General features: G+C 39.9%; 1 protein-coding gene and 1 non-coding gene across 2 annotated transcripts in view; both read left to right on the forward strand.

The window, feature by feature from the left end:
- The window catches only part of LOC124552512 (tubulin-specific chaperone D), a 192,117-nt gene that overhangs the window by 113,735 nt on the left and 59,910 nt on the right, over positions 1-18,472 (forward strand). Inside the window, exons 11-12 of the mRNA XM_047126801.1 lie at positions 5,667-5,825; positions 15,071-15,277. Of these exons, the coding sequence (XP_046982757.1) occupies positions 5,667-5,825; positions 15,071-15,277 (366 nt within the window). The remainder of the gene's footprint in view (positions 1-5,666; positions 5,826-15,070; positions 15,278-18,472) is intronic.
- Positions 6,915-6,988, forward strand: Trnas-cga. Its single transcript has one exon. It is a non-coding gene; the product is annotated as a tRNA-Ser (tRNA).

Below are 18,472 nucleotides of genomic sequence, written 5' to 3' on the forward strand. Positions count from 1 at the left end.
ACAGTAACATCCAAACATCTGACCAGCTTTGCTGCGTCTGAGATGCTTGTTCCCAGGTGCTTAGCCATCAGTGTATTTTCCATTTGTGGCCCATATTAATGCAGTTACAAACGTCTCAAAAATGAGATCGACAGGAAGTGCAAAATGGCTAAGCAGGCATGGCTAGAGGACAAATGTAAGGATGTAGAGGCTTATCTCACTAGGGGTAAGATACATACAGCCTACAGGAAAATTAAAGAGACCTTCGGAGAAAAGAGAGCCACTTGTATGAATATCAAGAGCTCAGATGGAAACCCAGTTCTAAGCAAAGAGGGGAAAGCAAAAAGGTGGAAGGAGTATATAGAGGGTCTATACAAGGGCGATGTACTTGAGGACAATATTATGGAAATGGAAGAGGATGTAGATGAAGATGAAATGGGAGATATGATACAGCGTGAAGAGTTTGACAGAGCACTGAAAGACCTCAGTCGAAACAAGGCCCCGGGAGTAGACAACATTCCATTAGAACTACTGATGGCCTTGGGAGAGCCAGTCCTGACAAAACTCTACCATCTGGTGAGCAAGGTGTACGAGACAGGCGAAAAACCCTCAGATTTCAAGAGGAATATAATAATTCCAATCCCAAAGAAAGCAGGTGTTGACAGATGTGAAAATTACCGAACTATCAGTTTAATAAGTCACAGCAGCGAAATACTAACGCAAATTATTTACAGATGAATGGAAAAACTGGTAGAAACTGACCTCGGGGAAGATCAGTTTGGATTCCGTAGCAATGTTGGAACACGTGAGGCAATACTGACCTTACGACTTATCTTAGAAGAAAGATTAAGGAAAGGCAAACCTACGTTTCTAGCATTTGTAGACTTAGAGAAAGCTTTTGACAATGTTGACTGGAATACTCTCTTTCAAATTCTGAAGGTGGCAGGAGTAAAATACAGGGAGCGAAAGGCTATTTACAATTTGTACAGAAACCAGATGGCAGTTATAAGAGTCGAGGGGCATGAAAGGGAAGCAGTGGTTGGGAAGGGAGTGAGACAGGGTTGTAGCCTCTCCCCAATGTTATTCAATCTGTATATTGAGCAAGCAGGCAAGGAAACAAAAGAAAAGTTTGGAGTAGGTATTAAAATCCAGGGAGAAGAAATAAAAACTTTGGGATTCGCCGATGACATTGTAATTCTGTCAGAGGCAGGAAAGGACTTGGAAGAGCAGTTGAACGGAATGGACAGTGTCATGAAAGGAGGGTATAAGATGAACATGAACAAAAGCAAAACGAGGATAATGGAATGTAGTCGAATTAAGCCTGGTGATGCTGAGGGAATTAGATTAGGAAATGAGACACTTGAAGTAATAAAGGAGTTTTGCTATTTGGGGAGCAAAATAACTGATGATGGTCAAAGTAAAGAGGATATAAAATGTAGACTGGCAATGGCAAGGAAAGCGTTTTTGAAGAAGAGAAATTTGTTAACATCGAGTATAGACTTAAGTGTCAGGAAGTCCTTTCTGAAAGTATTTGTATGGAGTGTAGCCATGTATCGAAGTGAAACATGGACAATAAATAGTTTGGACAAGAAGAAAATAGAAGCTTTCGAAATGTGGTGCTACTGAAGAATGTTGAAGATTAAGTGGGTAGATCACATAACTAATGAGGAGGTATTGAATAGGATTGGGGAGAAGAGAAGTTTGTGGCACAACGTGACCAGAAGAAGGGATCGGTTGGTAGGACATGTCCTGAGGCATCAAGGGATCACAATTTTAGCATTGGAGGGCAGCGTGGAGGGTAAAAATCGTAGAGGTAGACCAAGAGATGAATACACTAAACAGATTCAGAAGGATGTAGGTTGCAGTAGGTACTGGGAGATGAAGGAGCTTGCACAGGATAGATTAGCATGGAGAGCTGCATCAAACCAGTCTCAGGACTGAAGACCACAACAACAACAAACAACAACATTAATGCAGTAATTATCCCTCAGTCATTTCTGTTTCTCTTACATACCTTCTTTCCTGCATCATGTGTCCACAACACCACCGGGCACCGTTTGATCTTGTGGTGGGCAGTGATTGTAATGTTTTGACTAACTGCTCTAGCAAAATACAAAGGAGAAACAGTGGAAACAATACGGAAAAAAGACTTATATTTTTGGGAGATTTATACAGAATGAATCCCAATAGGCATATCAAAAATGAATGCCAATAGGCTTATCAGCACAAATTTTCATGTATCTGTGCAAAAGAAATTAACAATAAGTTGAAGTTGTCTCTTCCACTCCAGAGTTGTTTGTATTGATTCCACTTGTTTTATAGCTAGGTTGTGAAAGACTCCCTTCCGCCTGAGCAACAGTATCTGTATTACTATAAACTTTGCATTTAAAAAATTTTTTAAATTAATTAATTAATTTTTTATTTTTTTTTCTATCAGAAATCTGTGCCCTCTTCACATCTTGCTTTCTCATAGATGGACATTTCTGCCACCTACAAATTCAGCATGTTATCTTCTCATATTGTAGTGCTGTATTGTCAGGTATCATCAGTTTTTTACCCATAATCACTGCATAAGATAAGTATGTCAAGGAACACGTAATACATTGGGCAGTCATTTCAGTTTTGCTAATACAACCTTTCTCTTCTCAAACACAATATGCAGGTTGAACATTAATAAAATGGACAAACTGCAGAGTCAGATTCCTGACTGGAAATGGAGGAAAAAATGTCGTATGAACATGTGTCCAGAGATGGACGGTGTGTGTGCAGTGACAACGAATCATCCCGGAACACAGGAGACAGCTGCATCAAATCCACATTGCATTAGATGTTTAAAGTGGCCTCCATGGGATGTAATGCATGGGTTCACATGTCACATCATGGATTGCCATACGTTTTCGTGTGCTCCAGCCTCTCTCCAAATAGTGTCACAGGCATTGTGAACACACTGTTGAAGGGTCTGCACATCAGGAACTGGTTCAACATATACAGCACTTTTCAGATGCTGCCTTAGATAAAAATCTAGGGGGTTAAGTCTGATGATATAGCTGGCCGTGCTACAAGGCCTCTGCATCCTATGCAATGTCTTGGAAAAATGTTATTGAGGTGTTGGCTAACTGGAATGCAGACGTGGGGTGCTGCTCCATCATGCAGAAACCACATAACCTGCCATGTTACCAAAGGCACGTTCTCAAGTAGCCCAGGCAGAGTATTTTGCAGGAAGTCCAGATACAGTGATTTCCCTAAATCACTCCAGGCAAATGCCGGGATGGTTCCTGTGAAAGGGCACGGCCGACTTCCTTCCCAATCCTTCCCTAATCCGATGAGACCGATGACCACGCTGTCTGGTCTCCTTCCCCAAACCAACCAACCAAGTCCAGATACATTCCTCCATTGAGGTGTTGCAGGATAATAACCAGTCCAAGTATGTGGTCGTCAAGAATCCCTGCCCACACATTGATGCTGAACCTAAGCTGATTAGATGCCTTGAACCATTCCCTGAGGATTGTCTGTAGCCCACAGCTGATGATTAAGCAGATTGATGATGCCAGTTCTGGTAAAGATTGTTTCGTTGATAAAGAGGGCTGATGACGGAAAATTCATAATTGTTGTGGTATGGTGCAAAACCATCAACAAAATTCTTCCCACAGAGGGAAACACGATGCTGATTCCCCTTGCCATTGTTGCAGGTGATAGGGATAGTAGCAGTTGTTGTGAAGGATACACGTAATCGTACTTCAGCTTATACTAGTTGGTGAGCCACTTGCCTGGAGCTTGAACTATGTTTCATCTCACTATCCTGTAGAACCTGGTCCTCCAAATGTGGTGTATGCACAGTCCACTGCGTCCCAGTACATTTGTCTGTCTGAAAGGACGCTGATCACACAGTTGCCCACAAAGGGCTTGAAGTGGTGTGTGATGTTTTTGGTGTCTGTGAGGGTACTTGTTTTGACATAGCGGTGTTGCTTCACTACCATTTCCATCTGCTTGTCTGTGCACAAACACCATCTCAGCTTGTTCCTGACATGAATATTGGACCATTCTATTGCTTAACAGTACACTGCGTCAATCACACAGCCTGCAATGCACAAGGAACACACGGCACGTAGTCAGAGGAACTTTCATTAGTCAGCACCGTCTACCATGGCAGTGATGTATTTCCAGACACATATTCATAGAATCTTCTTTCCTCCATTTTCACTCAGGAATGCCTCCCTGCAGTTTGTTGGTTTTATTAACATTCACCTTGTATATGTTGTGGCTACCTTTGCTCTTTCCTCTGCCTATCTTCTTATGCGTGTTCTCTGGAGTGAACTCAAGAGATATCTGACCTGTGGTCCTGTTCTTTGCTACATGATTATAATCTCTGGCATTTATTGCAGTGGGCTACTACTAGATAATCCTCCATAGCTATTGCTCCGAAGCCTTCAAATGCCTTCTGCTTGTTGATTACGGACTTCTTCATGTCAGGTCCTACCTTTACTATGTTATGAACTACTTTCCTTTCTTTCAGTGCAGTTTTCAGTTTTTAATAAACTGTGAATCAAAATGACCCCCTTCAAGTTCCCCTTCAGATGATCTCTCTTTATGTGCTGCATCTCCATGTCAGTAGGGATTAGGTATTATCGAAGTTTTCTGTCTCACAGTAATTTCCAAATGAGGCTCTGCTGCAGTATAGTGTAGTTCATTTGTTTTGCAGTATAATCTGCTGAAGCAGATTCAACAATAACTGTCCTTTTCATTTTATGCATCTGCTTTATGTAGATTTTTCTCCGTTATTGACTTGACAATAGTTAATTTTGGTTGTACAGCTTTTGCATCCTCATTTATATGAGACTTTACAAAAATAGACTTGCTGTGTTTTTTAATTGCATCATTAATTTTGGTGGCTACATTTGCTCCTTTATTTGTGTACAGATGTGTCTAGCCATTACACTGGGATTAGAAAGTGTGCTCATTTTCTCTAGTTCAACAAGAAGAAAATAAAATATTGAACTGTTCCAGGATTTGTGAAATACGGATCTGTTTCATACAAACAGAAGGATGAGTGCAGTTATTACTTAATAAGACTGTGTCGCAGAGGACATTCAATTGACTAACATTGTATGTGATACCCAAGTAACATTTTTATTGTTTGTATTTTCAGGAACATTTTACATTACTGATGCTACTTTTAAAATATCTCTTTATTGCTGTATGTAATTAACTCACTTTCTTTTACATTCAGAAGTTAACCATTGACCTACAAAAATGGTTCAAATGGCTCTGAGCACTATGGGACTTAACATCTGAGGTCATCAGTCCCCTAGAACTTAGAACTACTTAAACCTAACTAACCTAAGGACATCATGCACATCCATGCCCGAGGCAGGATTCAAACCTGCGACTGCAGCGGTTGCGCGGTTCCAGACTGTAGTGCCTAGAACCGCTTGGCCACTCAGGCCGGCATTGACCTACATTTTTTTTTCTTTTATTATTTAATTTTCCATTATTTGTGATCATGAGTTCGTATGGCTTAATAACATGATTGTGTGTGTGTGTGTGTGTGTGTGTGTATATGATTTTATTTATTTATTGTGTGTGATTCTGATTAACTTTGTGGAATATCTGACTGCATAATTATTGACAAATAAGCTGTCTAGTATTATGAACATTTCTTTTACTCATCAGTGCAAATGATATTATAGGTTCTGAAAGAGTGGAAAAAATCCGTGGCCTAGTTCCTCAGTTCGAGCAGAAATTCTACTTCCGAGGCATGGGAGGCGAGCTAATGAAACAAGCATGCTCACATCTTATCCAGAGGTGTTCAATGGCACATCTGCCATTTCATGGCACATCCACAATTGGTAAGTGGACTGTGGAAGATTTGTGTAACATTCCTTCGATAAAACTTTTGTAATCAGATTGAATAGTGTTTGATGTACATTCCAATTACATTACTGTAATCTGAGCTCAAAATTGTTTCAGTTAGTATCTCTTCTTTCTTAACTGCTGATAAGCAAATGTATACTAATAAAAATAATAGCATGAGTGCCAAGTTTGTCAGATAATGAAGGGAATGTCTGTCTTTTGTTCAAGTAATGATGTAGAGTAAATTGTCTTGCATATACTGGAGTAAAATGGTTAATAATGGTGTGAGAAAGAAGTAACTATGTTTTTCTGTTCCTGAAGCAAAGGTTTCTGTGAGTAAGAACAGCGATTATTATGTAGAAGATGTGCAGAAAATAACACAGCCTTCTGGAATTGTGAATATGCTACAAAAATCATTGGAAGTGGCCTCCATTCTGCGATTCACGTGATCGAAAACTGCATTTGCACATACCTAGACATGTAAGCTTTGTTGAGGATTTGTAGCAACACATCGTTCCATTCATTTCTGCTACTCAAGAATAATGTGAGGGTGACGTATGCAAGCGACATCCTTAAGATATCCACATAAAAAAATGTCAAGTAAGGATAAATCAGGGACCGAAGAAGGCCTCATTTCATGTCATGTCATGTCATGCAAAATGGTCTAGACAGTAAACAGGAAGATGCTTCCAAATAGCTGCAAAGGGGCACTGGCTAACTTGATATTTTGTGAAGTAATTTGAATGAAGGGAATGAACAGCAATACAAGATTTTAGCTGAATTTCTGTTAAACGTCTCCTAAGTGAAACTTCCTGGCAGATTAAAACTGTGTGCACCGACCGAGACTCGAACTCGGGACCTTAGCCTTTCGCGGGCAAGTGCTCTACCATCTGAGCTACCGAAGCACGACTCACGCCCGGCCCTCACAGCTTTACTTCTGCCAGTATCTCGTCTCCTACCTTCCAAACTTTACAGAAGCTCTCCTGCGAGTTCTGCAAGGTTCGCAGGAGAGCTTCTGTAAAGTTTGGAAGGTAGGAGACGAGATACTGGCAGAAGTAAAGCTGTGAGGGCCGGGCGTGAGTCGTGCTTCGGTAGCTCAGATGGTAGAGCACTTGCCCGCGAAAGGCAAAGGTCCCGAGTTCGAGTCTCGGTCGGTGCAGACAGTTTTAATCTGCCAGGAAGTTTCATATCAGCGCACACTCCGCTGCAGAGTGAAAATCTCATTCTGTCTCCTAAGTGAATTCTCTGCAGGTACAAGAGGTGTCTGAATATGGAGACAAAATCCCTTCAGAGGAGGTAGATGAAGCTAAATATAGAGTGGCAGAGCTAAAACAGAATATAAGTCTGGACCCCAGGCTCGGCCGACATGGAGTTGTCCTACTAACCTGTTGTACCCAACTAATCCCCCACTTCCAACCCATGGTGGCTGTATTTGCATGCTTGTGACATTCCCTGCCACACACCGAACCAATGCTCTAGTTGATGGTTCATAGTGGCTACCACGGCAACCCTTTCATTCACGTCTACATTGATGAAACTGGGATATTGTTAGGCACTAGAGTGTCAGAGCAAGAATTCTAGTTGTGACAGGGGCAACACGACAGATCAGCTGTAACTGCCACCACCAGGATATACACCAATATATACCAGTGTTGTTGTTGTTGTTGTTGTTGTCGTCTTCAGTCCAAAGACTGGTATGATGCAGCTCTCCATGCTGCTCTATTCTGTGCAAGTCTCTTCATCTCTGAGTAATTACTGCAACCTACATCCCTCTGAATATGATTACTGTATTCATCTCTTGGTCTCACTCCATGCTTTTTATCCCTCACACTTCCCTCCAGTACTGAATTGGTGATCCCTTGATGCCTCGGATGTGTCCTACCAATATATCCCTTCTTTTAGTCAGGTTGTACCACAAATTTCTCTTCTCCTCAATTCCATACAGTACCTCCTCAAAGGTTACATGATCTAGCCATCTAACCTTCAGCATCCTTCTGTAGCACCACACTTCAAAAGCTTCTATTCTATTCTTGTCCAAACTATTTATCGTCCATGTTACACTTCCGTATATGGCTACACTCCACACAAATACTTTCAGGAAGGACTGCCTGACACTTAAATCTATACTCGGTGTTAACAAATTTCTCTTCTTGAGAAATGTTTTTCTTGCCATTGCCAGTCTACATTTTTATATTAAAAATGAAGAAATTCTTCCAGCTGTATTTAAGGTGTTGATTTTATTTTGGCAACTAGTTTCAACGTTGTAACAATGTCATCTTCAGGCCCATACACTTGCTGACGTCAACTGCGTGCAGCTGATACTAGAAGTCAGTGGTGAGATATGGACGTCTATATCTCACCACTGACTTCTAGTATCAGCCACACACAGCTGACGTCAGCAAGCGTATGGGCCTGAAGATGACATTGTTACAACGTTGAAACTAGTTGCCAAAATAAAATAGACACCTTAAATACAGCAGGAGGAATTTCTTCATTTTTAATATAAATTTATACCAGCTGACGTCCCACTGTCCTCCACTTCAACTATAGATGTACAAAAAAAAAAAAAAAAAAAGAGAAAAGTATACATTTTATACCCTCCTACTTTGACCATCATCAGTTATTTTGCTTCCCAAATAGCAAAACTCTTTCACTACTTTAAGTACCCCATTTCCTAAACTAATTCCCCAGCATCAACTGATTTAATTTGACTACATTCCATTATCCTCGTTTTGCTTTTGTTGATGTTCGTCTTATATCCTCCTTTCAAGGTACTGTCCATCCCTTTCAACTGCTCTTCCAAGTCCTTTGCTGTGTCTGACAGAATTACTATGTCATTGGCAAACCTCTAAGTTTTTATTTCTTCTCCGTGGACTTTAATTCCTACTTCAAATTTTTCTTTCGTTTCCTCTATTGCTTGCTCAATACACAGATTGAAAAATGACCCTGTCTCTCTCCCTTCTCAATCATTGCTTCCCTTTCATGCCTCTTGACTCTTTTAACTGCCATTTGGTTTCTGTACAAATTGTAAATAGCCTTTTGCTACTTGTAATTTACCCCTGTCACCTTTAGAATTTGAAAGAATGTATCCCAGTCAACACTATCAGAAGCTTCGCTAAGTCTACAAATGCTATAAATGTAGGTTTTCCTTTCCTTAATATATCTTCTATGAGAAGTCGTAGGGTCAGTATTGTCATACGTGTTCCTACATTTCTCCAAACTGATCTTCCCCGAGGTCAGCTTCTACCAGTTTTTCCGCTCTTCTGTAAGGGATTTGTGTTAGTATTTTGCAGCCATGACTTATTAAACCAATAGTTTGGTAATTTTCACACCTGCCAGAATCTCATACATCTTGCTCACCAAAGGGAAGACTCTCCCACAGCTATCAGTAGCTCTAATGATATGTTGTGTACTCCTGGAGCCTTGTTTTTGCTCAAGTATTTCAGTGCTTTCTCAAATTCTTCATGCAGTATCATATCTCCCTTCTCATCTTCCTCTATGTCCTCGTCCCTTTCCAAAGTATTGCCCTCAAGTACATCTCCCTTGTATAGACCCTCTATATACTCCTCCCACCTTCCTGCACTCCCTTCTTTGCTTAAAGCTGGTTTTCCATCTGAGCTCTTAAATTTCCCACTGTCGCCCTCAGTGGTTCAAAACCCTACAACAGGCCACAGCAATCCTCCCACCCCACCACCCCCTCACGCCGAACCCAGGGTTATTGTGTGGTTTGGCCCTCAGAGGACCCCTCCGGGAATGACTCATGCCATACCAGTGCAACCCCAAATGTTTGCATGGTGGAGTAATTATGGTGTACATGTACGTAGAGACATTGTTTCTGCAGCAATTGCTGACTATGTCAGCAATGTGTAACTGAGGTGGAAGAAAGGGAACCAGCCCGCGTTAGCCGAGGCATATGGAAAACCGCCTTAAAAACCATCCGCAGGCTGGCCGGCACACCGGACCTCGGCACTAATCCGCCAGGCAGATTCATGCTGGGGACTGGCACGCCTTCCTGCCCGTAAGGCAGCGTGTTAGACCGCTTGGCTAGCCAGGTGGGCTGTTAATATATACTTCTACATCCTTACATTTGTTCTCTAGCCATTCCTGTTTAGCCATTTTGCACTTCCTCTCTATCTCATTTTTTAGACGTTTGTATTCCCTTTCGCATGCTTATATACCAATATAAGCTAGTATATCAGTTTTCAAAACCTCATGTGCTTTCTGAGCAGATATGGATGCAACAGGAAAACATATAAGAGGCTATTGCAGTAATTAAATTCCGCAACAGCATGAACAGGGGGGATAGCTACAACTTACTGATGGCCTGGCTGCCAGCAATTCCAGTCCACTAAATGTGGTAGCGCAGTGGTTACCACACTGGACTCACATCCAGATGGATGATGGGTCAAACTCATGTCCAAACATCCTGATTTAGGTTTTCCATGATATCGCTAAATCGATTAAGGCAAATGCCAGGATGGTTCCTTCAAAAGGACACCGCAACTTTCCTTTTCCATCTGTCCCTAATCGGAGCTTGTTTTCTGTCTCTAATGACCTCATTATCGACTGGATGTTAAACCTAATCTCCTCCTCCTTTAATTCAAATCCAACAGTTGGTGGTTTTTGTCTTCTATTATCAGACAGTGTTACTGGTAACCCAAAATAGTACACACAATACATACATGCCTAATTAATAGAACCGCTAGACAGTGGGGGCTTAGCTCTCTGTAATGCACTGAGGACAAAAAAAAAAAAAAACTGTGACTGGTTGCAGTAACTTATCATCATCATCATCATCCTTTCGAGGTTTAGGTTGTTACCTGCTCCGAACTCAGAAACAAAATCATTGTCATCTTTTCAAGTTCTTCCAACGTCTTTTTTCACATTTGGCTTGTAGTTGACGATCATCTGGGGAATTCTATGACCTGGAATGCTCATAATGTGTTGCCTTCATCCTTCACAGTATTTTTGAATTTTTTTTTCCATATTGAAAATATTTAATTCTATTCTAATATCCTCATTTCTAATCATTTCTCTTCTTGCGCAACCCTTCATGTTTCTTAGGGACCTCTTTTCTGCTGCTTCTTTTACTTATTTACTTATTTACTTATTTAATTGCTTTTTATAACACAGCTTTCGCTTCCATGGGAAACACAGGAATTGCCATTACTCCAGAGAATTTTGTGCTGGTGTCTTTTTGTACTTTAGGTCCAATGTTCTACTAATAGTACCACAAACAGCTTGGATTTGTGTATTTCATTTTCAATATCAGAGTCTAAATCAGAACTTGTAGTACAGCAGTCAAAATCAGGACTTATAGTACAGCAGTCAAAATCAGAACTTACTACAACAGTCGAAATCAGAACTTGTAGTACAGCCTGAGAAAGAGATTTGAGACACTTGTTTTAAAACTGATTTATTCTGAACAATTTTTGATTTGACTGGATATTTGCTATTAATTTCTATTTATGACCAGAAATTTTAAAGTTATACTACTTGCAAATTTTGTTCAGTTGGTATACTGAGCTTTAGGGGTCTTCGTCATTCTTTTAAATAATAACAATTTTATCAGTAAGCAAAAGTAGAATTCAAGTATTCCTCATTGATTACCTTAATTCCATTGTTTACTTTACACTTCCATTTACAGATAATGAAGTCAATGTAAATATTAAAAAGGGTAGGTAATAGTCCACACCATTGTCTAATGCCTTTATTAATAATTATTTCTTGTAATCGATTCGTACTTGTGTATTACAATGTGTGTGTTTTTGTAAAAACTTTTCAGTACCTCTATTAGATAAGGGTATTCTCATTCAGACGTAGTCTTCCGTAGGCTATCACAGCCACACAGTCAGAAACCTTCTGAAGGTTGATAAAGGACACATGGGTTTTTATATTAAATTCTCTGTGTTTTTCTACAATGTTTTTAATTACACACACATTGTCTGTGCATGAACAACTTAATCTAAATCCATATTGTTCTTCAGGTATAATAGCTTCCGTGAAATTCTTCGTGCAGTTAGTGATTATCTTTCAGTTCAGTTCAGTTCGTAGCCAGTGTTTAAAAGACTGATGCTACACCTTTCCTGAAGAGAGATTATTTCTGCTGTATACCAATGGACTGGGATCTTGCAGTTCATCCTACAGTCATTTAAGCAGCCTCAGAAGCACTTGGTAACAACAAGAAAACAGATGGGAAAAACTACTCAGAATTTTGAACTAAAGGAAAACAAATAGCTTATTTGAAGTTGCTACAGACAAAAACATCTGAGAGCTGGGAAACACACAGTAATTTGTAGTTTCAAATAGTCTGCAAAGCCTTGATTATATTTGTTATTTATCATTGTTTTTTGTCTTTAGCAATTTATTCCTTTTATGTATGAGGTGCTATACCTGTCTGGATAGAAGTGCGTGTTAAAGTTCAGCTTCCAGGATGGGGAGGTGCGCTTGCCCTACATCGAATCTGTCCAGCATATTAATGACAAGGGTCAGTGTGCTGACAAGTTTGGATGTGGTTTTTAGACAGTTTCCCCACATCCCCCAGGTGAATACTGGGCTGATACCTATGCCCCACCTCAGTTACTTGATTCGCAGACATTTAGAAAACTTTCACTCACTGCCACATGAAAAACGCTACACACAGACAGTTTAGGTACACACATTCCATGTGAGGGGGTGCTAGGAAGGGCATCTGGCCAACCTTTAAATTAACTGTGCCACATCCACTAATAACCATGCCAAATGGCGCAAGAAGAAGTAGTAATAATTTGAGGCACTATGAATGTTGTACAATGGGGTGAGGTCAAACTGGTTCACACAGACCTGCAGAACCTTATAGATAAATAAACAAATAAATAAAAAATAACTAAATTGAAGTGACTGTTGAAATAAGAAAGTGAGAGGTAGATATAGTCCTAATCCTATGAACACTACCTTTCTGATAAATCTCCCTTTTAACTTCAAGAAACTACCATTTCCAGTGGGACTTGTGGTTTTGACTATGAACAGTTGTCTTTAGGGGCAATTTGTGAAGTACTGTGCAGCAACAACATGTAAATAAACTAACAACGGCACCTTATGGAGGCCATCTTTGATTTCCTTCATACTTAAAGAATTTGAAGGACATTAGTTTCCTAAAGCAGTACAACACAATTCTCAAAAACATTTGAAAAAGTCAATTTAATGATTTCTGAATGCTGTTACATATAAAGCATTTTGAGCATTTTTAAAGAGCCACATGTACCTGAGTGTGTAATGTTATAGTCTTGTTACCACAAAGACCCTGGTTCAATTTTCATCAGTAGAAAGTTTTGTTTGAATTCTTTATTTATTAATTGAAGTATTAATCAACAAGTATTACATCCTAATTGATTAATATACATAACACCTTGTCATTTCTAATTTCTAGCTGCATGAAAATTTGAGCATTCATAATAAATCAAACTACAAATGTGTGACATGTTTTATTGGGAAAGATAGATTGTACTCGCCACATAGAGGTGGTGGTGAGTTGCATAAAGGCTAATGAAAAAGATTGCTAAAATAGTTTAAGCTTCCAACTGGTGCCCAGGGACTGTGGCCGTGTGTGTGTGTGTGGTGGGGGGGGGGGGGGGGGGGGGGGGGAGGAGGGGGGGGGGATCTGCTGTTTGAAACATTATATTGTTAAACAAAAATAAAACTATGAATTAATAGTAGTGTTCAGTCTCCAGAGGAAAGCATGTCTCCAGAGAAAAGCATCTTTTATTTGTTGTTTCACTTTTTTTTACCAAATTTTAATTGCATTTTTTTGCAATTGGGACTTAAAAATTACTTTGATTAAAAATGTGGGTCAGTACAGGTTAATTAAAATTTCAGTTTAGTAATAAATGTAGAAATCCAAAAAATTTCTTATAATGAGAATCAGCCTACCAAATCGACAATTGTAGAACATTATGCATTCACCTACAGGCACCTTTGTCATAAGCTTTGAAATGTTTTACCCTGTTACTGCGCTAGTATTGTGTAAGAGTTACAGACACCATAAAATGGCAGGAAGTCATCTCAGGACAGCCGGCTGGGTGGTAGGTATGGAGGTCCAGTTCTTTAGCTGTTGTGGAGTTCTAAGGACAGTGGTAATAAGAACATATTTTATTCAGCACTACTCGTGCAGCTACTGCGCGCAATGTCTTGGTGGCACCATCAACCCCACGCGGCAGTGCTCACACTGCCAAACACTCAACAGCACCTGTTGGTGACAGTAGCAGTTGTGCTCGGCAAATGACAGTGGCACGTTAGGCTCTGCAGTTACTGTGTCCCGATGACACTGCATTGGGTGTTGCTGCGATCCGCCCGGCCTCGGGCCACACGCTTCAGTCAGCAGTGACACTGGTAGTGGGCTTGGCCTTTAGCACTGGCTTAAATGCGAGGTGAGTGATGCCCCAAATGTGGGACCTGGACAGAGAGCATCGCGTCGTGCTCTGGCAGTACATCAGGCACATACTGCAAACTGGAGACCCCTTAAAAATGGTCAGGAGTCAGTTGATGTCAGTGTGCAGGATGCCCCAGCCATATGGCACCAGTTCGGGCTCTTGTAGCATGAGTACATGGAGCAACTCGTAGACCAGTGGCTGGCAGAGGCAGTGGCTAGTTGTAGACAGCACAGGACAGCCCGGATCGGGTCAACAGCTGGTGTGGAGGCACTCTCCATGTAGGAATCAATCAACAACAGATACAGCACATCCTGAGTGCCTCGGCCCAGTCTAGTTTTCATTAAGTGCTGCTTCCCAATGACATAGAGCGGCCCAGGCAGCACAGCGCTAGGTAACCCGACATTCCACTGCACCGGACCAGTGGCCCACATCACATAACCCCAGCAACATTGTGGCCATGCCAGTGGAATTTTGAAGGCAGGATCCTGGCTCACCAGTCTACAGGTTGCGACACCTCCTCAGAATAGGTGCTGGCACACCGTTACGTAATGGTGCTTAGAATTTTTAGAGGCATGTTGTGCTGCTTTAGGAAACTGATGTCCAGGCTCTGTCCTTCAATACTTCAAGTGTGAAGAAAATAAAATAGGACCTGACCATAAGGTCCCTTTGTAATTTTGTTTTATAAAGTGGACAGATTTCTTTTTCTCCTGTCTAATATGAGATTGAGAGAAATATGTAGCTGGACAGCACCCAGTTATCAGATAGTAGGTTGTTATAATCTACTCACACTGGACCCTACCTAATGCAGAAGATGTGTACATCTGTGTTTGCAGAGGAGTGGCAGGCCCTGCTGGACCAGTGCCTGCCCAGTGAGGTGGAGGTGATACGCTCTCGAGCCTGCTCGGCGCTGCCCGCCTTCTTCACTGAGTACTACCAGGGCCCGGCAAATGCGGCCAAGCGGGACGCAGTTGTCAACCATTACATGAAGCAGCTGAATGCTTACGAGCAAACTGTGAGATTGGGTTTTGCATCAGCTGTAGGTAAGTTCAGGTGATGTTATCGCAGACAGATTAGTAAATGAGGTTTCCGACAACTGGTGCTCTGCTGCACTCAGACAATTTAAGTATGTTTATTCTTCTTAGGCCAAAAACATGTTTGCAAGAATGAGTGTATCCATTATGAATATTGTAGAACATGTGGCCATATATTACAATTCAAATACAGATAATGGGAACCAGACATTCATGAAATATTTGTTAGTTTATGGAAATTATTTTCTGATCCCTTTTCAGACAAGGCATGCAAAAGTTACATAATTATATTTATAGTGTGATGCTAAACACTGGCTCTGTGATAAGAAAAATGGAAACCTTTGAATTTATCACCTTGAATATCTTGCCAAATGGGCAAGTTGGCTGCCAAGTGACATATGTCCAAAAGTCAACTTCCTCAGAAGAGCAAATTTAAAGTTTGCAGCTCACTATAAATTCATAATTATATAGTTGTTTTGTGTATTACGGCATGACAATAACATAAACTTTCAGTCACAGGTGCTGATCTATTGTTGTAACATTTAAACTGAAAACAAACTTTCAGTACGTGCAGTCTACTTTACGGAACATTTTAGTTGGCATGAGTCTGTTTGAACAATCTGGTACAATTTCCCGCTGTTTTAAAACTTTTTTGTGATATCATGTTGATGTCCATCATATTTTCTAATCCTTTTCGACTGCGGAACTGCAGCAGTCAAATCCAAATTTTTACAGTCTTAGGTCCCATTATTTTTGTCTTGAACAACACAAACCTAATAATAGGAATATCACACAGACAACAGAACACAGAGCACACAGGTAATTGAGTTTATCACATGGTGATAGCAGACTCAGGTGCCAAAGTGCTTAGCAGTTTTGTTCATTGTAATAAGAGTCAGTACTCTCTGTGAGCAAACTATTGACCTAGGACCCACACCACTTCTCGGATGCAAAGATCTGCCTTTCTAGTAATGACAAATGATGTCAGTTCATTTTTTCAATTTTTGTGATGTAAATCACTTGATAGCCATCCCACACACATCTATAACACTCAAGGTGATCCATTAAAGTGTATCCCATCTTCTTGTCACAGAGCCAATGTCCAGCATCACACTACAAATATAACTATGTAACTTCTGTATGCCACACCCGCAAATGAGTCTCAATTGGCCAAAAACTAATTAGTGGAAATAAACAATTATTTCATAAGTCATTGGTCACAGTTAACTGTTATTTTATTTTATTTTATTTTTACTTTTTTATTTTATGGCCTTCATTGGCCCACCCTAGTCAGTTATATAAAAATTCATACAAGTTGTCATTCAATAACACAATGCAGTTCAATAATAGTTCACTAGACAGTTCAGTATTACATTGGTTATATAATGATTACTATAATTTATTATTGTATGAAGAGTGTTTTGCTCTTCTGTCTGCCCAATACTTCTTTGTTCTTTCAGATATTTTCTTTCTTTCTTTATCTGAGTTCACTCTTCCTGCAGCTCCAGATATCTGTACTTATATTCAAGCAAGTTTACATGCTAAGCTGTTGTATTAAATTTCTTATTGATATAGCTATTCATTGTGCAGCATCTCTGTCATTGAGAAAGTGTTCCATTATAAGACAGTTTCTAGGCATGCAAAGAGCCGTTTTATTTTCCTTACACACTACACTAAAGGGATATTATGGGGTGGCTAAGATTGGTACAAATTACTCTCTGTCATGCCTTGTACAGTAGCTTATGGCATGTGAAGTCCCAAATATTTATCGACCGAATCATGGAGTTGGTAGTTAATACTAAACTAACAATTTTGAGACAAGACACTGGTGTACACATATGATCATTTTGTGTTTTACTAACACAAATATCTTCTATCTTTTAGCAATAGCTCGAGTGACAACTGCCAGTCACAATACTCATGCCGTGAAGACACTTTAAATTATTCTGCACACCCTCTAATGTCTCTTTATGTGCTGTTCAATGTGACATGTAGTGAGAACCCTCACAACCACATTTTCTTCAGTTTCTGTTGTCATTTTATAAACAAGCCTAGTGAAACCTTACAGGCAAAAATTGATAGGAGATTGTGCTGGCCATGGGGTAAGACATTCACTTTGAATCCAACATTTAGTCTGTCTGTTGTTCAGCTACTCACAGGTGTTAATATCAATGTGTGTGTGTGTGTGTGTGTGTGTGTGTGTGTGTGTGTGTGTGTGAGAGAGAGAGAGAGAGAGAGAGAGAGAGAGAGAGAGCACTATGTCTCAATTGAAATCCAAGTAACTTGCACCATTGCGGTGAGATCCCTAATCTTCCGCTCCAGCTTTGTTAATTGTTAATTTATTAAACCATCTGCTTATTGTCACATGATCCTACTGGGAGCTCGTGCATTTAAAAATTGATCTTAAATAAGAGGAATAGTTCAAAAAGTTTAATATTTTCTCATTGAGTGAGTGCACCATCTTTCCAACAGCAAATGTTGCTTTCAGTGTTCCAGTTGTCTAAAACGATTCCTTGCTGTGAGAAGTTTATTGGCTTCACGTTCACCTCAACATACTCCACTCCTGTTCGTAAAAATAAAATAATTCAAGCATATTTTAACTGATTTCTTAAATTCTTATTCTTCATGTGTTTGCAACAACAGTTCTGCGTCAGAACACTTTCTCACAGTTTTATAATTTATACAAAATACATGTTCTTCACTCAGGGTCCACGATGGAATTAAAGTGAAAAAATTACACACAACGAGAGCTCACAGTTGACCCTCTCCAGTATTTCAGTGTTTGATGACATTCCAATTTATTTAGAAGTCCCCTTTTCTTTCATATATATTTGTGGTTTATGTAAATAACTATTAGTGTTTCACAAACAGATCATTTTAATATAAATGTCATTAAATTTATATGTTGTTGTTACAAATTCTGTGACACCCATACCAACATTTCTTGAAAAATTTATGAATATATTTGAATTTAAATTACTTTGTATTTCAGAAAGTCAAAATTTCTTGTAACATACACAGAGTAGAGCTAATTTTCAAGTAATACAAAACTTGAAACATAACACAGGGTGTTTTGAAAATAATGACCTGATTTTGGATGGTAATAATTATGAAGCATGCCACATGCCGGCAAGAAAATGTGTGTTGTTTGAATGGACATGGCCTAGAATTTCATAAAATTGCTGTTAGATTTCAGTCATTGCG

Source organism: Schistocerca americana, chromosome 10, assembly GCF_021461395.2.
Source record: "Schistocerca americana isolate TAMUIC-IGC-003095 chromosome 10, iqSchAmer2.1, whole genome shotgun sequence".
NCBI lineage: Eukaryota > Metazoa > Arthropoda > Insecta > Orthoptera > Acrididae > Schistocerca > Schistocerca americana.